The sequence below is a fragment of the Perna viridis genome, chromosome 13 (genome assembly GCF_037379345.1).
Source record: "Perna viridis isolate PV_CMFRI_1.1 ecotype Kerala chromosome 13, ASM3737934v1, whole genome shotgun sequence".
Lineage (NCBI taxonomy): Eukaryota > Metazoa > Mollusca > Bivalvia > Mytilida > Mytilidae > Perna > Perna viridis.
This window is the reverse complement of record NC_142457.1, coordinates 6,128,722-6,152,789: the sequence shown is the minus strand read 5'-3', so window position 1 is coordinate 6,152,789 and position 24,068 is coordinate 6,128,722. Positions and strand designations below refer to the sequence as shown.

The 24,068-nt window shown below is 32.4% G+C and overlaps 1 protein-coding gene across 2 annotated transcripts; it reads left to right on the top strand.

Moving 5' to 3' along the window:
• Window positions 1-904: 904 nt before the first annotated feature.
• On the top strand, window positions 905-22,722 carry LOC148599371 (uncharacterized). Of its 2 annotated transcripts, XR_015917601.1 has the most exons (11): window positions 905-1,568; window positions 1,716-1,968; window positions 2,982-3,160; window positions 9,399-9,527; window positions 10,423-10,539; window positions 12,715-14,124; window positions 14,555-14,679; window positions 16,329-16,401; window positions 16,611-16,840; window positions 17,780-22,090; window positions 22,159-22,722. XR_015917601.1 is itself a non-coding variant. In XM_088557086.1 (10 exons), the coding sequence occupies exons 1-10, from the start codon at window positions 1,274-1,276 to the stop codon at window positions 17,912-17,914; spliced, it is 2,946 nt and encodes a 981-aa protein (XP_088413212.1). In that variant the 5' UTR covers window positions 905-1,273; the 3' UTR covers window positions 17,915-22,722. The 2 variants fall into 2 exon arrangements, 1 of the variants encoding a protein (XP_088413212.1); XM_088557086.1 differs by having other exon boundaries at window positions 17,780-22,722.
• The last annotated feature ends 1,346 nt before the right edge of the window (window positions 22,723-24,068 follow it).

Here is a 24,068-nt window from a genome sequence, read left to right as displayed (position 1 = left end):
GAGATATTAGGGTACTAGGAAATTCATATTGAGGATGATGACTGAGAGGGAGCACATGGGGGTAGCTCACGTGCTAGGAATAAATGAAGTTAAAGTAAACATATACTTCGTTTTGAAAGTAAGAGAAATCTAACCGGCATCAAGATTTTGGAATAAAATGGGTTTTTCCACTTTTCAAAATTTGTAAATTAGAGCAAAATTGAATTTTCAGCTACAAAAAACTTAGTCGTCTATAAAATGGTGAAAACTTAAATTATGTGGTATTTTTATATTTTTATTCTATTTCATTAAATTATCAATCGTCATTCTTCCTGATTAAAAAAGGATAATTCAATTTATTATTTCTTAATATCAGATCGCTTCTAAAGCTGTTTCGAGATCTCTAAGTTGTTGATAGAATACATTTTTTTTTTGTTAATTGGGTCTTAATTTTACGACAATTATAAGCATGATACCCATTTCAACGAGTGCATGATAATTTTTAATTACGTGTCCATCCCTACGTCCTTCTGTCCATCCGAATTCCGCCATACATACAAGGCACACATGTTGTAAGCGATTTTGAGTGCTGTCGGAAATCAACCTACTGTTTTGTAAAACTTTTTTTTTTCACTATATCTTGGTTTCCACTGGATGGAATTATTTTAGATTAGGCATATAACTTGATATGGATGAGGCATTGGATAAAAACGATTCTGGTTGCTGTTCAATATGAACTTCCTTCACGAGTTGGGGTAAACCTAGCACGACAACGCGTGCACCATTATGTTTGTGATTGTTTTGATTTATATACAGCTTGGCCTGACTGTTCAGAGAAAGACTGGACATGTCTCAATCGCCAGTGTATACCAAAAATACAAAGATGTGACTCTGTCAAACAATGTGTTGATGGTTCTGATGAACAAAACTGTCGTAAGTTATTGTCGTTGTCGAAATCTACCTCCTCGAATATTTTAAATACATTTGTCATTGCGCTTTGTTGTCCGCATCTCAATGACATAAATTTAGCATTTTCTTACTGGTGATCGTTGCTCAAATCTAAGATCATACAAAAACTCACACAAACATTGACAGTGATCGTAAATTATTAGGGGAAAAACTGTACACTTATTTGGAAAAAAATGATCCCGACATTCTTTAGTAACGTAACCCACGATAACGTTGCATCACATCTGCTACACCTTCCGACAGTTACACAACACGTATGATTTAATAGCAATGTATAAAACATTTGTCCACGAAAAAGTGTCAAAGTAAAATATCGTAAGTTTTTATGTTTGGAAACATTTCATCGTATGAATCAATGACCCTTAAATCACAGATTGTATATTTCAGTAAATGGGTGCTCCCGAAGTGTCTTTCAGTGCTACGATGGATTTTGTTTACCTTTCAAATATCAGTGCGATGGAATTTTGATTGTTCCGGAAAAAAATTTGAAGATGAACGCTATACACCTGTAATTAATTCAGCAAATCGATGTCCAAGATTTCGTTATACCCAAAGGTCTTGTGAAGAATGGTGGAGAGTTGGAGCTAGAAATAGTGGGACATATATGTTGCATTTAACAGGTAGAAGATAGTGTTACTTAGGAACAAATAATGGAAATATATGGGATGAAAATGTCACATGTATAAATACTGAAATGTTTATACATTTTTCATGTGAATTTGAATATGCAAGAATCTTACCTCTAAATTAAACTTCTTCTATTTCAGATGCCGTTCAAGTTATTTGTATATTCGAGATAATTGACGATAGAGTTAACGTAAGGACATATTTTATGGCAAAACTAATCAGCTTTAAACCCGGAGGCTATTTGTCAAATACGATTCTTCGATTGTTCTTTTCTGATCCAGCATACAACTGTAGACAAACCATAGATCTGATGTGTTATTACCAGGACATTGTCGATTTTTATTTGAATTTTACTATGGCAGAAACATCGACTAGAGAGTGTTGCCACGGGAGGTATGAGAACAAACTTTTTCATCTTGACTGTTTTATTTTTTGTTGTATTATAAAATGTTTATCTCAAGCTTGAGGATATAAAAGAATTTACCACTGGTACCGACACGGCAAAACATAGGGAAACGAACATGGGTCTTTATTACATCATCAGTGTTTTCTAATATTAAAACGTCATTCTAGAAACTTTGATTTATTTTGTTTCATGCAGAATATATATTCAATGTTTATATATTCAATGTTAGTATTATCTCAAAAGATTTGCAAAAAGGTCTCCTTGCAAATTGCCCTGGTAAATCATGGAAAGATAACGTAAGCATAACACTGCCTGCACAAAGTCCATCGCAAATTTTACAGTTCAACTTGGTTGGGAGTTGTGCAGAAACATCTATGCTTACGTTATCTTTACTGTATCAATTTGATCCGAAGAAGCAGTGTAGCGAATAGAGTCTTCACATTCTGAGACGTTTGTATATGATTGATTTGTTGTGACATATATTGTTAAATTGATAAAAAAAAACACCTAGATGACCTGTCCCGTACTAGCATACATTGGATACTGAGTTACAGCCCTAGATTAATCCTACGAGGAGGAATGACCCGGCCATAGATGTCAGAGCGGTACGTGTTCCAGTCCCGCGGAGGGAGTGCCAAAAATTTGCTTCGTTAATCTAACATCGTTCGGCCAGATCATTTGATCTCTATTGACATAAATATTGAATTTATGTTAAATGTACAAGATCAGAAAGAAGAAGAAGAAAAATCAGTCTCATATCTTGACCTACACTTAGATATTGATGGTAAAAGAAAACTATTGAACTATACGAAACAAATGCAATGACTTCTAATTTCGTACGGTCAACTTTCTTTCAATTTTTTGTAACATTCTTTATGCACCTGCGAATTGAGTTATTTTTTTATTTCAATGGAAATCATCTATGCAAGTCAAATTAAATAAAGGCTCTTTTGATTGTTGAAACTTCCTTTCAATGTCAATTTATTCTTGATACTTGTAGAAGTCAGTGCATGGGAGGAACAAATTGGACAGATAAAGACATCAATACACCACTTTCGGACAGGATTACTCTAACAGACAGAAGGATTTTACCAATCAGAAGTATTTCTTATAGCGAAAAAAAGTTTAGTAAAGAAAGCTTTTCCACTGTTGAAGTTGGGCCTGTGGTGTGTGAGTCTAGTAAGTTAGTAGTTTTCAGTATAGTTTAAACACATTTCATTTGAAAAATAAGAAAATGGATTGGACACAAGTACTTTTATGGTGGTCATCATGAACTCGTGGATCGTTACGATGTATATATCCGTCTGCGCCATGAAAACGGAATTGTTCGATGTGTCATAGTTTTCCTTTCCTCTTTCGTCTACCCCGGACTTGACTTTTTACGAACAACTCGATGAGTGTTTCTCGAAAAGCAGAGGAGGCTTACCCTACCAGTACACCTGGTCCATGCTCCCAATTTTTAAGTGCAGTCCGAGTTGCTCATTTGTTTTGTTACTTTGTATGTATGATTCCAGTCACTTTATGTGCTTTGTTGTGTATGTCTATTTTCCATGACTGGTCTTTGTTCCTGGATTACATTCTATGGATTACCGCTATAACCGTGGATCCCTTGATTACTCTTCAACATGTTGGTGCATAGTAGAATATTTAGATAGGAATTCCGATTGATATTCGTGTATGAGAGAATTTGACAAAAAGTTGGTTATGTACATATTTACTTTATGTTCTTTATTGTGTATGTCTTCCATGTCTGGTCTTTGTCCCTGTATTACATTCTTTTGATCACTGCTATAACCTTGGTTCCCTTGATTACTCTTTGATTACCGCTATAACCTTGGTATCCTTGCTTACTCTTTGATATACAATCTTGTCTATAATCCTGCCAATGCTATGTATGAGCGTCATTGGTCAATAATTTGAAGGTAATGAATAGTCATCCTTTTTTAATAGTGGTATCACATTAGCTACTTTCTTATTTTAGCATATTTTTAACATTACATGACTTATGGTATCTGGACCCAATGTTTTATTTGATTTTAATAAATTGATAATGTTCACGATTTCACTTAAATCAATGTAAATCGTTTCCATGTGGTTTTCATTCTTTAATTCAAAGTGTTGAATGAGTGTTTATATTTACATTGTCAAGTCAGAAAATTGATGAAAAATGTTAAGTTAAGAGTGCACATTTGCAAATATTGTCAAACGTGTCAATTTCCAGTACAGGGTCAGAAATTACATTTTTCAGTGGGGAATATTTGATGAACCTTTACTTTACTTAATCAGATTCTTCATTATTTTCCGTATGTTTTAGGTGAAAATACATTTTATTTATGATAGTGTCCATATTTTCTTTCAGTTTTTTTTCCAGATTTTCAAACTTTATATCTCTCTACATGCCTATCACTTTTGGATTTTAGTACTGATTTTCTTAAGTGAACTCGCTATCGTATTTCGCGCCTGATTGTATTATTGAACCAGGGATTGTCGCGTTTCTGTTGGAATGTATTCCATAGCAGTTTTTAGAAACTGGTCAGAAAATATTTTGCAAATTTATCAACGTGGAAAACCAAATATGCCAATATATATTTATTATTCTCTGTCTAATATATTATAAAGTCAAGAAGGAAACTTAAGTCTTAATGTGATTTTAGGCAATGCCTATGATGGACTGAGCTCAATGTGTGGATCCTACATTCTACATAATTAGGACGTTGTTGATGCTCCATACATATTACTTGTTCCAATTGCCGCTGCTGTATTGACAATTAAATAACTGGATCTTAAAAATATATTTTTTGTAGTTCCACACTTAATCAAATAAATGTTTCACGATCCTTGTAGTGAAATTCTGTTATATTTTTACAGTTTATCAAAAATGAAAGCAAAAAAATGATACCAGATTCAAAATCTTAAGCCATGTAATTCCTCAGTTAGAAGTAAATTGTTAATCTTTAATTGCCTGAAAAGATGAGAAACATTGTTGATTTTTTTATAACATGTGTTAACTTACATTATGAAATGGAAGTTTATGCAAGTTAATTGCTTTAATTAGCCAATATCAGTTCTTATTTTGGACAAAGATTTCAATGTCTCCAGTCTTGGGAGCACAATTCAACACTAATACACTAGCATTCTTTCCAGGATAGTCAGCGATTTACTGGAGATACTTTTATGTTAAATTCTTCCGCGCCCTTAACTTCGTTATGATAACATTTCCGGTAGCGCGTGAATGATGTTTTCTCAAATAATGATTCATTAAAATGATTGAAAATTGTCATTATACAAAACGTATGCGAAACTTGTTTAACTTTCTGAAAGAGGTGAACTTTTTTACTTCTTCTGTTACCTACATATCATATTTGGATAACATTTATAAATACCATTTACAGCTCTACAACAGCTCTATATGAGATAAGGCAAAATCAAAGTGAGATTATATCACCCATTACGCTAAAAATGCGTTTAGTATGATAACCCATTTCTAGCACAAAACAGGAGCATGGATGTATTCATTTCTCTATGAATAAAATGAAACTGTCGCCAATTGAAGCATAGACGTAGAAGGTAATCTGGTAGGTCAATTAACTTTGACAGTTAATAATAAAACTTTTCTTTCTGATTTTAAAATTAATCAAATAGTGTATGTATCGTGCCTATTCCCTGAATCGTTCCGTAAATGAACGGCATTTTCATTAAAACAAAACAATTTTGGAAAATGGTCCTCCGAAATCAATACAAGAAGTAAAAGGCAAGAAAAGAAGCTAGATCCGTTTATTTCATATATCGATATATTGACTTCTTTTTCGACATTCATTATCTTAAATTTGGAGATATATCCAACAGAACCATGAAATAAAGACATTTCTGTCATAGCTTCTCCTGCGTTATTTTAAAACCTGCACCCCTGAATTTTTTTACTTGTCATTATTATTATCATCTTGGACTTGATGAGTTTTCCAACAAAGACTGATTTTAAAGTTGATGTCTCGAATTTACCTAATTATAATTGTATTTAATTTTAATATCTTTTATTTATTTTTCGTATCTTCTGTACTGTTTCGACCTCTGGTTTTACCGATTTAACCGTTGGACATTTTATAATATGGTGCCTCTTTGTGTTGAGATATACCAGCACATCAAATACCATAGTCTTATGTATTCAATGCCAAATAATGCTAAATATTAGTGCCGATATATAAAACGATCATCCTAGCACGATTATTGTAATGAAAATATAATTTGACATATTAGATATGTTGATTTACAAATGTATGTCATTATAACATGAAGGTTTACATATACCGTTTTTATATATTTACCCATAAAACTCACATGTATAGTGTAGTGGTAGTGCTAAATTACATATCACTGGGGTAAAACGAATGACCGAAACGGAGGATGGAAATACGGATCAGAATATTTTTTTAATAAAGTAGTCTTTTCAATAGTAGATTCTTCGTTTTGGTCATCCGGTCGATATTTTTAAATCTCGTTAATCATACATTTTAACCACATGCTTTTCTCTTCTAATGTCAAGTATTGATGATTGACTATTTGTCATATTTAATTTGTTGAATAACTTGAATAGACAACTTTAATAAAGAAAAATATTCTGACCCGCCTTACCCCAGTGACATATGTCATATAACCTCATACATCAAAATACATATGTATATTGCATATGTGTGGTTTTTTTTCAAACCTTGATTAATATATATTTTAAAATTTTCACAAGCGTTGAGAACTAAAATATGATTTTAATTGAAATTTTACCCGGTCTCACTGTTATGGAATACATTGTACTTTCATGTTTCTGTGTTTTATGTGATAAATGAATATACCAAAGACACTCTATGTGATTTCATGCTCATTAGTGTTATTTTTTTTAAGATTTGATTTTGGATACTGGTCTTATACCAGAATGTTGGTCTATTAATATAATGATTACTACCTTCAAAAATAAAGCATCGAAGATGGATCCGGAAATGTATAGAGGAATTACCCTTAACTCTTGTTTCAGCAAAACTTTTTATGCAATTTTGAATAATAGAATAAATAGTTATGCAGACCACGTGACCTTATATCTAAGGAAAAACTGGTTTTAGAAGATGTTTCTCTACAGTTGACAATATTTTAGTCCTACATGCATTAATAACAATTTACTTTTCTCTTGAAAAAACTTTCTTGCACATTTGTAGATTTTAAAAGTGCATTCGATACAGTATGGAGGTCAGGGCTATGACAAAAAAGAAGAAATATGACATAAAAGGAATATTGATATATGTTATCTATAACATGTATCAAAACTTAAAAAACATGTGTAAACAAGGTAAAACACAGTCAGGTGTTTTTTCATGTGTGATATATGCGTAAAACAGGGAGAAAATTTATCACCTTTTCAGCTCACCTTGTCAAAGACCATATGAGATATTGCCATCACTTGGCGTACGTCGTCCGTCGTCGTTAACCCATTTTTCAAAACTATTCTCCCCTGATACTACTTGACCAATTAGAGCCAAACTTGGTATGAATGTTCCTTGGGATATTTTAAATGGAACTGATGTTGGGATTTCTATTTTGTTGAAAAAAATGGCCGCTGTTACTAAAATAGCATATATCTCCAAAACCATTAGGTTTAGTCAAATTCTTTCGGGGTTTAAGTGCATTGCATTACTAGATATATGTGTGGTCAATTTATTGTTTTAATCTATTAAGGTCTCACTAACCACTTCCGGGTCAAATGGCCACCCCCCTATGTAGTACCAAAAACACACTGAACCTAGACATATGCATTGTAAGTGCATTATTTGTGTGTATTATGATTAAAAGTAGTCAAAATAAAGCTGAGAATGTGTACTTTAAAATCATATATGTATTTAACTACAATAGTGTATGAATATTGTTTACATGTGTGAGTAATTTGCCTCCATGCTGTCAGTTAGCAGAACTGGTGAAAATGTGGATTTTCAGTATTATTTATTCAAGTAAATTTTGTGAAGAATTTCTACAATCATCGTACCATTAGCATAATGATTTTAGAAGCCTTATTTTCCAAGCTTCGCAACGGTATGCAACTTTAAGATGTCATTTGTCCTGGGAATTCACAGTGAGACTTTGAAAATTACTTTTTTATCATGTAAAGTAATGGAAACGTTAGAAGTGGTTAGTGAGACCTACGCTATGTTGGGGTTATTGCCCTTTTCAACGTTTCTTTTTTCTTTCAAAATATTCACCTCTGATGTTACTGAACCAATTCGAATGAATGTTGTTTAGGGTGTTCTACATAAATCTAATGTAGGGATTATTGATCCATAAAAAACATGGCCGAAGTTATTTAAAATAGAGCAGAGGGGTCAGATGTTGTTCTCATACTTCTCCAAAACAGTCAGCTTTAGCCAAATTCTTTCAATTGCCAAATGATCCTTATTATAAGGCCAACAATAGTCTGCAATAGATCTTAGATGTCGAACCACTTTTTGTTAGAGTTATTGCCCTTGAAAGGCAAACAAATATGTTTTTAACAGTTTTTAGCTAATATCTTGAAAACTATAATACATGCAGATAGAAAGAAACTTGCAATTGCTGAAATGATCCTTATAATAAATCCTACCAAAGTCTTTATGAGTCAAAATTGTCAGACAACCCCTTGTTAAAGATATTGTTTTAGAGAAAAAATATTGAAAATTTAGAAACAAAAGATGATTTATTTCAATAGTCATTACTTATGTTTGTTAAGTTGTTTATCATTCTATACGCTAATGATATAGTATTATTATCTAAAACTGCAGAGGGTTTGCTACGAATCCTGAAATCTTTTGAACAATATTGTAACATATACAAACTAAGAATCAATATAAAGTAGACTAAAATTTAAATTTTAAGCAGGAGGAAGTTCAAACGGGTTCATGATTATAAGATAGATGGAAAAATCGTAGAAAGTATTTATTCATATTCTTATCTTTGGATTGTATTTAATTATGGAAGCTATTGTAATACAAAAAATGATCATGATCCGGAATAAATTGATAAATGATAATAATAAGCTGTCATCAATATATGTGTATAGGCTGATGTTTAAACTTCATATAGGGAATCCGTTGATATTTAAATGAATTGCATGTAATATATATATACCGATGGACCGATGTCCTAACATTCTTCTTAAGTTTAAGACCAGCTCAAAGTTGATCGCTAATATGTTGCCAGTCTCACTAAACATAACATTTATTTTTACCAATCCTCTTCGGGAAATTTATACAGGACAGCGCATTTCATAGAATTTATAAATTGGCCGAATACAAAATTATTGGGATTGCAGTTTCTCAGGATGTTTTATTATTTTAATTACTGTGTTCTTACATTACACGTATTTCTTTCAATTTTGTGATAAAACACTATCAAAATACTGTTTCAGATATTTCTGTTAATTCAACGTCAGATACTCGCATGTGCAAAAATGGAGTAATGTACAACTCAACAGATTACTGCATTTTATATAAAGATTATGTAGCTTGCAGAGATATGTCACATGTCCAAGATTGTGGTAAGTTAGGCTTTTCATCTTAAAGACGAACCAATACATTACATTTCACAAAAAATAGATTAAGCTTATTGCTCCTGACAAAAGTTTTCAAAATATAATTATAATTTGAATGCATACTTAGTACTAATGTACCAAACAATTAACACAGAGGAATTATCTACGTAAAATTAAACAATTCATCGTTGATTGAATATTAAGGATATTCGCTGCTTTACTATGGTTATTTTTGGTAAGCGTTTCGGATTCCATTGGTCATCCATTTCATAGCATGAATATGCTTTGCCCAGGGAGCCCTTCTTTCTTTTTTTTTTTTTTTTTTTTTTTTGGCAATTTAATTAAACACGATTTGAATTGAAATTTAAGAAGATTTTATGAAATATGTGTTTAAATAGATAAAACATACAAAGATAAACCCCATTGGAAAATCCAGAGAAATCCTTTTTCCGCGATAATTTCAAATTCTTATATCGCAAAAAAACAAGCACACTAACCCATCATTTTTCTATTCGTATTGTTCTAACGTAAAAATCTGAAATGATTTCACATACTTTGAAATCCTTGATATTCTTAAACTGAGCAGCAAACCAAGCCCGTTTCCTAAAAGTGTGTATAGAAATACTATGTAATAAACAGAAATAATTTAATTATCAGTGTTTGAATTAAGCATTTTCTACGAGTATACCTCCTCCTACATATAATGATTTTTTTTTTCAAATAAGACAATTATTTCAATATATTGGCATTGTAATTTATTGTTTATTGTAAACATCGACCGAACTCTAGTTTGAAAAATAGTATGTTGTGAAACAAATACCAAGTTTCTTCTTTATTGTCAATTGTAAATTAATTTCAATTAGTCAACGTCCATTGTCCTAACATTTGTTTCTACTTTAAGAGCATTTTCCATGTCCATCAGGATTCTACAAATGTCCTAAAAGCTTCTGCATTTCTTCTGAAATGGTTTGTGACGGCATCAAACATTGTCAACATGGCAACGACGAACTGAATTGCGGTAAGTAAAACGGGAAAGTTAGTAGTTTATGAAATAGACATTGCCTATAAGTAAGCACAGCATTTTTACCAGTATAAAGTTTCGGTAAAAATGGCAAATAGTTGAAGGCACATGCGTGAGCAGTGCTTAGTCAGCAGCGAACGTTGACTATTTATGTTCATTTGAAATAAAATTATCATTGAAATATACGAAGTATTCATAAAATATATAAAATATAAATGTATATATGTATGTATTTAGAACTGCAAATGCATTTTTTTTCATTTTATACCCAACTTATTGTAATTTTACATTCTCTCCGCGACATTTTAATTCAGGACGATTATTTGTTTTCTTATCATTCTGTAACCCGCTAACTTCCTTTAGCATGTTGCTATGCAGCTTTCCGCTCTCGCTGCAGCTTCGACGTATTTTGAGGTATGCTTGCTATAATTATTTTTGGTGTTTATTCAAATTATAAGTCCTTATTTAAAATCTTACTAACTTTAGTGCAAAAAGTAAAATATTTCAAGTTCAAAATAAGGTACATAGCGTAAATTGAAATTTTATTTTGTTTGGGGTATCTTGCAACAAGGAAAATCACAAAAGACAATGAAAGAGTACCAATGACACGTATCCAATTTGACAAAGACTCGATTTCTAGTTCTTGGTCTTTTCTCTCTTTATCCATGATCTGGCATAATCTTCAATACATCCATTATGGTTTTGAAATAAAGTTTACAATTGAGGCGCTGTGGTTTTCTTAATTTAGGACCCTGAGAAACTAGAGGTTCATTCAAATCTCCAGTGATGACATGAACTTCAATTAAAAAGATAAGAAGCACAGTCCCATATCAGATGTAATTTTAAGTATTCCTCAATGTTTAGATTCTGCAATTTCTTTTTATGTTTAAAAATGTTACTACTTATTGTCTTAGCGTAGCTGTAAGAGATACTAGGAACAGATAGAATATCATTATTCGATCTCCGCATAAGTGGCTTTGCACAGACATACTTCAATAGAATGTTAGAATAATCAGGTTTTTACAGAGTTATCTCACTTTAAATGTTCATTTTCAGAGCATTTCAATGACATTTTAACTTGGGTTACTAATTTGATATAAAAAAATCCTTTTTTCCTTGATTCTGTTGGTGCAAATAATCAAATCAAACTTTCAAAATGATGGGTTTTTCCTGACCACGTACAGCCACTGCCTGATTCTTACTGGGTTTTTCCTTACCACATACACCCACTGCCTGATTCTTACAGAGATTGATACTTATTTGTATGTCATCGTTGGAAACATTACAAATTATTGATTTACGTCCCGATACCAAATATGCAGTTTTTGGCTTATTTTACTTATAGATGTACATAAGGGGAGTTTGACCTGCATAAAAAAATATGTGGTTTTCACCATCTAATGTGCATACACAGGACAAAATTTTAATATAGGTTTCCATATGTTTTAAAACATATTAAAACATATAACCGGTGCACCTGGTCCATGCTCCCAGGTTTTAGCGGAGTCCGAGTTGCTCATTTACTTTTGATACTTTGTATGTATGATCTTAGTCACTTTATGTTCTTTGTAGTGTATGTCTGTTTTCCATGTCTGGTCTTTGTCCCTGGATTACATTCTTTTGATTACCGCTATAACCTTGGTTCCCTTGATTACTCATTGAAACATATGTTTAGGACCAATATGTAAATTTATGTTTTTGTGCCTATAACAACATAAGAAAACAGAAATATTTTACGAAATTATATGAAAATCATACTTTAAGTCATACGAAAGGCATATAACTACCAATGGATTTTTTTTATTAATTCATTTGTTAGTCCTACACATATGTTTTTCATATGTTTTAATGGTGGTTCTAGAAATATGAGAAACATATGTTGCAATTTTTCCTATGTACCTAGATATGGAATAGAATACATTTATGATAACTCTTATATAAATAAATAGAATGATACTTTTAAACATGTATACACATTTTGATAAATGTAGATAATGAGAATAAAGTCAATATACAACACTGATAATAGATAAAATGATAAGAAAAAAATGACAACGATTCCGTACGAAGACAATTAAACAAATCAGTGATATACTTGACACGAATTCTTAAAATTACCAGGGTATTTGATTTTTTCTTAATTCTTAGTGATAATTTTATTACATTTTTCAGGTTTTTTGCAATGTCCTGGACTATACAGATGTCAGAGATCTACAACATGCTTGACGATAGACAAAGTTTGTGATGGCAACACTGACTGTCCGATGAGGGATGATGAATTGGAATGTGACCTAGTATGTCCACGAGACTGTTCTTGTAGAAATGATATCCTGGTATGCCATTACACTGACGTACATTTCGTTTACAACTTTGCGACAAAGTATGTTAAGAAGTTAGATTTGAGTCATTCAAACTTTATAGGAAACAACTTTTCGATTCCGGATTACAAGTGTCTGAAAGAATTAATATTGCACAAATGCAGCATACAGACTTTATCGTCTGGGTCTTTTTTGAAACTTTTTAACCTATTATATTTGGACTTAAGTTACAATTTAATCGAGTCATTGCATTCAAATACCTTTGTTGGTCTTGAAAGTCTACAGTTTCTTGATATTTCGAACAACATGATAAAAACCATAAAAGATTACTGTTTTAATGGTTTAGAATCCTTGCAGCATATTGACATGACAAACAATGTTTTAGAAACATTTCCCGTGGACGTATTTGTAAGTTTGAGTGTATTGAAGTTTATAAGAACCGATTCCTTCCTTTTCTGTTGCCGTAAACCCGAATCAGTTTCAGATGAAAACTGTCATCCAAAGGACGAGTTTTCATCTTGCAGTGATCTTATGAGTAGTGATGTTTTACGCATTAATCTTTGGATAGTTGGATTAAGCGCTCTGATAGGGAACGCTGGTGTTATATGTTACCGAATGACAATTCCAAACGAAACACTGCGCAAAACACATGGGTTCTTCGTTCTAAATCTGAGTATTTCAGACTTACTGATGGGCATTTATCTCATTATTATTGCTGTCGCCGATGCTTACTACAAAGGAGACTATTTGTTGTATGACCGTACGTGGCGGAACAGTTCGTATTGTATGTTTGCTGGAGTGTTATCAATGGTGTCATCAGAAGCGTCCGTTACATTTTTAATGTTAATATCGATTGACTGTCTTTTAAAGGTGAAATATCCATTAGGTGGTAAGCACATAACATTGACATGGGCGAAAATTGCCAGTATTGTTTGCTGGTTTGCTGTTGTTTTCCTTAGCATTCTCCCATTTGTCTCCACTGCGTACTTCAATGATGAGTTTTACTCTAGAACTGCTGTGTGCTTAGCTCTCCCATTTTCTAGGAAAAAGACATATGGCTGGGAATACTCCGCAGCTATTTTTATCTTTTACAACTCGATGGCATTTCTCACGATTATAGTTTGCCAAGCATGTATTTTCAATTACGGAAAGACTAGCAACAGAGTAATTGCCAGGAATATCAAAAAGGATATAGCACTAGCCAGACGACTTATTCTTGTCGTTTTGACCGACTTTTTGTGCTGGTTTCCGATAGGATTGATGGGTAGGTTAAACACATAACATATGAAAGACCCCTTTTTCCTTATTTGGCATAAAAATGGTGAACGAAATATACTCCCTTTATAAGTTTATACATTAAGTATATATAATGGATTAGTGAGTTGTATTATTGAAGTTTTTTACTAATATATTATATTATTATAGTATATTAAACTACTCAGAAGATAAAATCATAGATTTGCGAAAGTTTTCATGTACAACAGAAGATACAGAAGCGATTTTGACAAATATCACAATGTATCGCTTAATCAAAGAATAATTTTTTTCTTAAATTTTGACTGTTTTTTATGATTATTTTACAAATAATCGATTGACAAATTTTTGTATATTTTTTTATCGAATTTGATCTAACAAATATTGTATATCTTAAGCAAAACAAACGAATTGACATATACTATTCAACATATTTTCAGGCATCTTTGCATTGGGTGGACATACTTTTCCTGCTGATATTTATTTGTGGGTAGCTGTTTTTGTATTGCCAATAAATTCGGCCCTAAATCCACTCTTGTACACATTCGCCACCGTTCTGGACCTGGTAAATACAGATTGCATATTGCTGATGTAGAACTTAATCTATTAATGAAATAAACATATCAAACCTGTAGTCGATTAGAATTAATACTAATCATTTGATATTGCATTCAATTATACCTTAACACCAATTTATCCACTGTCAGTGAATCAATATCAAATGCAAGCATGTTGTCAAGACGGTTGTACACTCAAAATTTTTTTTCTTGAAATCAATGAAATAAGATACAACAAATATGAACTAAACATCAAAATAACGTCCAGATGATTTCATTTGTGTATTGCTTGTTACATTGTTTCTGTTTATGATGAAAAAACCTAAACCATATAGAGCATATTTAAAAGAATGGCCTGTTACACAGGAAAAATTGAAGTAAATGCTTTCATAAGTATTGACAACACCTGAAAAACAAATGTTTATCATACGTATTTTCATATGTTTAAGACCACCATGAAAAACCCATGATTCTGACTATGAAATTAATTTATGAAATACAATTAAAGCCTACATTACATCTTTTCGACCAAACATAACGGCAATTGTGATGACTATTCATTCAGAATTGTTAACTTTCCTTTCCTCTGTGGCAACATTCCTTCCGCACCTGCGTATGGAATTTAAATCACAACTCATACGTTATGCCAGAGCTTGCCGTAACAACAAAGACTTTTTTGTATCGCTCTAGACTTCTTACAATTCGACTTCAGGAATATGGTTATGTTGCTACAAGATTGAAGTCATCACCACAGAAGTTGTATGGTCGTCATCATGAAGTATTGAATCGATACGGTGTATCCATTTGCACCATGTAAACTGATTTGTATAACGTGTCATGGTTTTCCTGTCCTCTTTCGTCTACCCCAGACCTGGTTTTATATGAGCAACTCGGCGGGTGTTTCAAGGAAAGCAGAGGACGCCTACCCTACCGTGGACCTGATACATGCTCTTAGTTTTCAGTGAAGTCCGAGTTGCTCATTTACTTTTGTTACTTTGTATGTATTATTTCAGTTACTTTATATTCTTTGTTATTTTCTCAGATTTATTTTGGACTTGACTTGAATATGAAACTGATTTGTGTCAAGTAATTTTGTTGTTATTCTTATTTCCATGTCTGATCTGTCCCTGGATAGTATTCCTTTGATTTGCGCTAGAATGTTGGTTCCCTTGATTACTCTTTCAATAGGATTTCATATATGAAAAGGGTATGATTATTATATCATTTTATGTAACATATAATTTCATATAATTTTAAAAACACATACTGGTCCCTAACAAATGTTTACGTATGTTTTTTAAACAAATGAAAGCATTTGTTGCAATTTTTCCTGTGTCTACTTTTCTTTTTTCTAAGATAGAATAACTTTAAAGACGTGATGTACTATTTATAACTTCAGATGTGGGTTATTTTCATTTGTGAACCAAATACATTGAAGTTTTAGATTGATATAACAAAATATCAGACATTCATTATGATTTAATTCAGTATCAACACGTAACAAGGACATCTTCAATATAGATAATACAGTTGACCTTATTTAGCGTAGGAGATGGAAAAATATTTTCTTTCCAAACAGAAAGCTGGTTTCCTCTGAAATTAAATTTTATGCAAATATCTGAGTAACATATTATGATTATTTTTATATTCAACGTAGAAAATCCATGCTGTGAGGAATCTAACAGCGAAGGTCATACACAATCTAACAATCTACGGAAGAAGATGTAAACGTAATATTTATATTTAACAGAATTTTATTTATGTACTAACTCGAATTATTGCGTACCAAGAAATTTGTTTATTTAAAGTTTCTGTGTTTATCATGTTTGTTTGTCGTTACATACCAGTTTTATATTAATTGAATGCCTTTCTTGACGCACACTCTTATAAGTCGCTCAAATACAAAGACAACTGCCGCATTTTAATTAACTATTTTCAGGTTCTAAGACTGAATACAAAGCGTTGATAGTTTTACTGGACCGCCATGAGGACTTGTACTTGGAATGTCGAAGCTTGAGAAAATTGGTTGGAATGAGACGTTTAAAACCGAAGGAGAGTTATTTTCTGCTTTCTACTGTTGTTCACACAATTGCATACCTGCATCAGAACGCTTATACCTTGAAAGAAAGCATTAGCTCAGATTCAGTCATAGCCATGATTGAAAATGAGGTAATATGGCAATATCGTTTTAAGAATATAATATAACTATTAGTGATCTTGTAAATATGTCAAAGAGAAAGCAACCCCGGCGGAATGAGCATTAAATGTCAGCTCAAGGCACCCATGGGTCTTCAATGACAAGGAAACCTTTACACCACAGGTCAGACTACAGCTTTCCCAAAAATAACATAATAGAACAAATAACAAAACCTTTTAGTTACCTACAATTTTAAAAGAGTGTTTTATCTTTATTGCGTAGAAGCCCATTATTATGAAACATTAAATAATCAATAGATAACGAACTTTTATTTTAAAAATGAGTTTTTTATAGGATATTTGAAAAATGTAAAAGGCAAATCGATTTTTTTAGACCCAGTATAGACTTAAATATTACTTAGGCTTTGTAGGGTAAAACAATGTGTAGTGAAATATTTGTAATTGTTGCAACAGTCTTTGTAAGAATCATGAAAATTCTATAAAACGTGATAACCTAAAAAAAATCTACATATTCGTATTTTTGTTTAAATTTGCTTTATAGGTCTATATGATGAAATGTATAATATTTCATTCCAATCTGTCTGCTCTTTGGGGATTATCAACATGGAAAATCTAATAGTTACTTTTGTATGTTAGTGTCATTTACAGAGTTATCTCCCTTAATTTTAAATTCTACAGTGCATTCTTTGTAAGTTTTATCTCTTATGAAAATGGGTTCTACGAAAATCCACATGTTAATTTATGTATACTGTAACATTTTAAACAAAATATGTAGGCTTTCCAAACATGTATCACATTACGCATGATTTTTATCTGGAGAGTAGTTAAACGCATGCAGCACGTTTCTTTACATTAATTATTTCAATTACACAATACAAGAAACTATTAGAATTTTCTAACATTGTTTTAGGATGACCATTTTTAGACTACTGATTCTGTTTCTATTCACAGAAAATTGTTCAGATAAAGATCATTTCACCGAAAAAGGACATTTCCTGTGAGAGCGAAAGTAACAAGGACATTGAAGACATTGGTACACTCACCCGATTTCTACTCAGAAACACAAAACAGATTCTGAAGAAATAATCAAAAAATGTTTATTCCATGACACATGATAAAGAGGAACCAAATAAGTTAGATGTTAACACGCTTATAATTGTTACAGTTACACAAATCCAAACCGAACTATCAGAACAGACACCTATTTAAACAATACATTTTCAAACATCTTGGTTGCCTTGGTCGCTCTTCCTATCAGTTAGGTGTTATCATATTTATGATAATTACAGTTATACAAGTTTTAACCGAACTTTCGAATTAGACATCTGTATGTACAATACATTTACACAATTCCTTTATGCCAACGTTCTGCATAGATTTGACTTAACGGTCCATTCACACAATCCTAAATCGATTTTAATCGACTTTGGCGAACTTGGGGCGTTGAAAATGTGTTTTCGGAATGTAAATAAAAGACAAAAAGCAGGTGCCTGATTTCTTTCCCATTCTTATGGCAGATTTTGATTACTAAACCTTGCTCGAGTTAAACAGACAACTTTGAAGTAGTTTTTTTGACCTTAATGTTAGTTGAAAAAAATTGATGACAAACTTTGATGGTGTAAACAAGTCTTAATGTGGACTGTATTTCCAGCACAGGGATCTCTGTGTAGGCTGATGTCACTGTTGATCTCTGGGTAGGCTGATGTCACAGGGATCTCTGTGTAGGCTGATGTCACTGTTGATCTCTGTGTAGGCTGATATCACAGGGATCTCTGTGTAGGCTGATGTCACTGTTGATCTCTGTGTAGGCTGATGTCACTGTTGATCTCTGTGTAGGCTGATGTCACTGTTGACCTCTGTGTAGGCTGATGTCACAGGGATCTCTGTGTAGGCTGATGTCACTGTTGATCTCTGTGTAGGCTGATGTCACAGGGATCTCTGTGTAGGCTGATGTCACTGTTGATCTCTGTGTAGGCTGATGTCACTGTTGATCTCTGTGTAGGCTGATGTCACTGTTGATCTCTGTGTAGGCTGATGTCACTGTTCTATAACATGCAATATTCAGATAGATAGACTTATGTACGTGTTTACTTTCTTGGTACTTTAGACACCAAATCATTTGGATTTTTTTGTAATGCATTTATTATTGCAAAAATTTGGCATGGTTTTAATCGCAATAATATTTTTTTTAAATTTTGAAATGTTAATATTTATAACAATATTTGAAATGCTCTCTTTGTTTCTTTGTTTATTTGTGTATGTCATTGTTTGTAGTGTACATGTATGGCGTTAGTTCACCTGTATTGCACATGAATATTTATGGCAATATAGAAAATGTTTGTGTTGTACGTGTATGTTAGTATATAAAGTAATCGTGATTTACATATACGTGTGTGTAAGTTTAAACATCAATTGTGGTGTAAATGTTAAGTGTCAGTCTCTGTACAAATCAGACAGTGTGTTGAACATGGTATGATATAAAGACTATTTTGAAAGTGTATTTTTACTATTTGCACCATCAAAATCAAGCAAAAAGGACAATATTTTCCATATAAGTTTTGTAGATTTAGTTAATATTTCATTGATATGCACCCAAAATGATCATTTCAAGGGCAGATAACTCTGACAAAAACTGGTTTTATCTAACATTCCATTGTAAAATTTCTGAGCTAATCCAGTGAATCAAATAATAGACTTTACAGAAAGTATCCTTGAGTGAAATCGGTGGGGTTTTGAAATGCATGTATCTTGTTTTTTTTTATTTTCCTCGATTCTTATAAAAACTTACATTTAATGCTAGTATTGAAAAGTGTGAGTAGTACTTGTATGCCAGTAAAGTAATTGTTTGTTTATTACATGTGCTTGAATAGAACGAAATTTTTGGTCCCTTCTTTACCCGTTTTAAGTGCGTCAAATAAATTTATAATTGAAGAAAAATATAGAAAGCATTTTAGTTTGAAGTATGTGTTAAAATAGTTCGTTTTAGTCCTATTTAAAGTCTAATTTATGAGGAATTTTCTTTGAAGAAAGTGTAATACATGTTCATGTTTGTATTTTTTTAAGAAAGTAACATAACTGTTTATTGTTTTGTAAGTGTATTAGATGTTTATGTGTCAGGGAAATATGACTGAGAAAAATGTTCTTGTAATTTGTTAAAAACTGATAAATGTTCGTAAGTAAAATGTGAAACATAATCATGATAAACTGTGGTATCAGTACAAAAAAAATCGTTTATATTTTAAGGAGCAAAAATTGAAATTAAATGTTGTAGTTTTATTTAAGTGGAAATAATATTCATGTGTGGTTTTATCTAAGTGTTAACAACGTTCGTATTGTAATTTTATAATAGTGAAGGTTAAGCTAGTGTTTTTGTTATGAATAATTGTTTGAAATGTTCGTGTCGTAATTGTATCTATATATGTTAAGGAAAGGTTTGTGCCTTAATTGTATCTAAGTGAAGGAAAGGTTTGTGCCTTAATTGTATCTAAGTGAAGGAAAGGTTAATGTCGTTATTATATCTAATTGAAGGGAAGGTTTGTATTGTAATTGTATTTAAGTGAAGGAAAGGTTTGTGCCGTAGATGTATCTACGTGAAGGAAAGGTTTGTGCCTTGGTTTTATCCAAGTGAAGGAAGAAAGGTTTGTGTCGTAATTGTATCTAAGTGAAGGAAAGGTTTGTGTGTTATTTCATCTTAGATTAGAAAAGGTATGTGCCTTAGTTATATCGTAATGAAGAAAAGGTTTTTGTCGTAACTGTATCTAAGTGAAGGAAAGGTTTGTGTCGTAATTTTATCTAGGTAATGGAAAGGTGTGTGCTTTGGTTTTATCTAAGTGAAGGAAGAAAAGTTTGTGTCGTAGTTATATCTAAGTGAAAGAAGGGTTTTTGCCGTAGTTTTATCTAAGTGAGGGAAATGTTTGTGCCGTAAATGTATTTACGTTAAACATATTTTTTTATTTTTTTTTTACGTTTTTTTTCCTCAGATCAAGACATATACCTGTTGTAGGTTTATCTAAATGTAATAAATATTAGTGTCGTACGTTTATCAAAGTGTAGGAAATGTTATTGTCGTAGGTTTATCTTAGTGTAGGAATAGTTAGTGGAAATAATATTTATGTGTTGTTTTATCTTAGTGTTAACAACGTTTGTGTTGTAATTTCATAACAGTGATGTTTAAGCTAGCTAGTGTTTTTGTTTTGAATAATTGTTTGAAATGTTCGTGTCGTAATTGTATCTATATATGTTAAGGAAAGGTTTGTGCATTAAATCATATCTTTATAAGTTAAAGAAAGGTAATTTTATCTAGGTAAATGAAAGGTTTGTGTCTTGGTTTTATCTAAGTGAAGGAAAAAAAGTTCGTGTCGTTATTGTATCTAAGTGAAGAAAAGGTTTGTGTCGTTATTGCATCTTAGTTTAGAAAGGTTTGTGCCTTAGTTGCATCTAAGTGAAGGGAAAAAAGGTTTGTGTCGTAGTTGTATCTAAGTGAAGGAAAGGTTTGGGCCGTAATTGTATCTAAGTGAAGGAAAGGTTTGTGCCGTAGTTGTATCTAAGTGAAGGAAAGATTTGTGCCGTAGTTGCATCTAAGTGAAGGAAAGATTTGTGCCGTAGTTGTATCTAAGTGAAGGAAAGGTTTGTGCCGTAATTGTATCTAAGTGAAGGAAAGGTTTTTTGCCGTAGTTGTATCTAAGTGAAAGAAAGGTTTGTGCCGTAGTTGCATCTAATTGAAGGAAAGATTTGTGCCGTAGTTGTATCTAAGTGAAGGAAAGGTTTGTGCCGTAATTGTATCTAAGTGAAGGAAAGGTTTTTTGCCGTAGTTGTATCTAAGTGAAAGAAAGGTTTGTGCCGTAGTTGTATCTAAGTGGAGGAAAAATTTGTGCCGTAATTGTATCTAAGTGAAGGAAAGATTTGTGCCGTAGTTGTATCTAAGTGAAGGAAAGGTTTGTGCCGTAATTGTATCTAAGTGAAGGAAAGGTTTTTTGCCGTAGTTGTATCTAAGTGAAAGAAAGGTTTGTGCCGTAGTTGTATCTAAGTGAAGGAAAAGTTTGTGCCGTAATTGTATCTACGTTCAACACATTTTTTTTTTTTTTCCGTATTTTTTTCCCTCAGATTAAGACATATACCTGTTGTAGGTTTATCTAAATGTAATAAATATTAATGTTGTGTGTTGATCAAAGTGTAGACAATGTTCGCGTCATAAAGTTATCTAAGTTTAGGATATGTTATTGTCGTAGGTTTATCTGAGTGTAAGAAATATTAGTGTCGTAGGTTTTCCTTAGTGTAAGACATATACATGCTGTAGGTTTATCTAAGTATAGCAAATGTTTGTGTCGTAGTTTCATCTAAGTGAAAGAATGCTCGTTTGGCGTTTCTTAATATACTGTTGTAGGTTTATCTACGTGTAGAAAATAATCGTGTTCGTGTCGTAGGTTTATCTAAGTGAAAGAATGCTCGTGTTGTAGGTTTATCTTAATGTAATGAGTATTTTGGTTTTTTAACACACATAAAGTGTATCTTCGCGTTCTTGCTGTGACAAAATATTTTTAATGTTCTAAATGCAGTGGAGTAAATTATCACTATATTGAAATGCGAAAATTAACATATAATGGTATGGCATTTTTTACATTTTGAGCAATAATTGTCTGCAAATTGATATCTTAATTCTGGGAATTCAGATTTGATTGGATAAAAAAGAAATCAACGTTTGAATGATCAATTCCATATTGTTCTCAAAAGTCATAAAAAATTCTACATTTAATTCACTTTTAAATTGGTGAAGCTAATTTCTATTGTAGCACAAGGTCAACTGCGAGTTTTTTTATTCTTTATTGAATATTTTGACTTTCTGTTTAATATTTTTAATGTTCTGTAGATGTTGTAATTAAACTTACTGAACCTTATCGTCAATGTGTCCATACAATAGCTCCAGCATAAATACATCAAAATTTTTATTATAGGTGGGAATGCAGAATAATCCCTTTTTACTTTCCACTTTCGTCTTATATATCCAGATGTGATATCATGTAAGCAACTCGGTGGATGTTTCTCGAAAAGCAGAGAGCGCCTACCATTTTGGTGAACATGGTTTATACTCCAATGTTTGAGAGGAGTTGGGTTGCTCATGTAATTACTTTCCTTTTTATGAAAGAGTAATCAGGGGAACCAAGGTTATAGGGTAATCAAAAGAATGTAATCCAGGGAAAAAGACCAGACATGGAAAACAGACATACACAACAAAGAACATAAAGTAAATAAAATCATACATACAAAGTAACAAAAGCAAATGAGCAGTTCGCACTCCACTAAAAACTGGGAGCATGGACCAGGTGCACCGGTAGGGTAAGCGTATACTTTTGGTTAGTTCATGTTATTTATAGTGTCTGTCTATTTTCCTCTGTTAGCTATCCGCAAAATATTTTTATTATTATGGAATCGTTGTTCTATTGATTTTCTCAAAGGCTGACATTGCAAAATAAACATACATGCTAAATGTTTAGAAAATGGTTTTGGAAAATGCCTAAAATATCTAATTTTCAATTCAAATTTTAGTCATAAAAATGAACACATAACGAAATGGATATGGCAAATATGTCAAAGAGACAAAACCCACCTAGCCCATACTAAGATATATAATTTTGACACCTTTATGTAATTTCAAAGAAAAAGAACAGGTGCCACAAAACGTAATTATTAAGTAAAGGGTACGGACAGATTAAGTATGTTGATTTTACTTCCTTGTATCTATGGACAATATCCGTTGTATCCTCCAACCATCACCAAATGGAGAAATTTAATGATTGATTGATTGTTGGGGTTGAACGCCCGAGCATCAATATTTCAGCTATATTCAGGCGATGAACATGAAATGAATGATAAAATGAACATGAAATGATGATGACGAAATGAAAAAAGGGACGGGACACAAGGATAATGGGGTCAACAAATTTTGATTGCCACTATAAAAAAAAGGAGGGATGAATAGGGTCGGTCGGGCTATTTAGCCTCCTGTAGCGGAGTGCAAAGGTTCTTACTCCTATCGAATATCACAGCAGGGTCCCTTAACGTACAAGGAACGTGAAATTGTTTTCTAACACGGTGCACCACTATGGTCTGCGGTCAGGTTTTCCGTATTATAGCATGATAACCCCAGCATGTAACACTCCAGGGGTACACATCCCAGTTGCTCTGTGGGCAGAGCGCCTAGCCCCTGGCTAGGTTTCTGAGCACTATTTAGTTGCCTTTTACG

Excerpts from the sequence above, each read along its gene's own strand:
- LOC148599371 (XM_088557086.1), top strand. The coding sequence starts at position 1,274 with ATGTTTGGAAACATTTCATCGTATGAATCAATGACCCTTAAATCACAG. Across the intron at positions 10,540-12,714 it reads CAACGACGAACTGAATTGCG|GTTTTTTGCAATGTCCTGGA; the intron begins GTAAGTAAAACG and ends TACATTTTTCAG. Across the intron at positions 16,841-17,779 it reads TAGCCATGATTGAAAATGAG|AAAATTGTTCAGATAAAGAT; the intron begins GTAATATGGCAA and ends TTCTATTCACAG.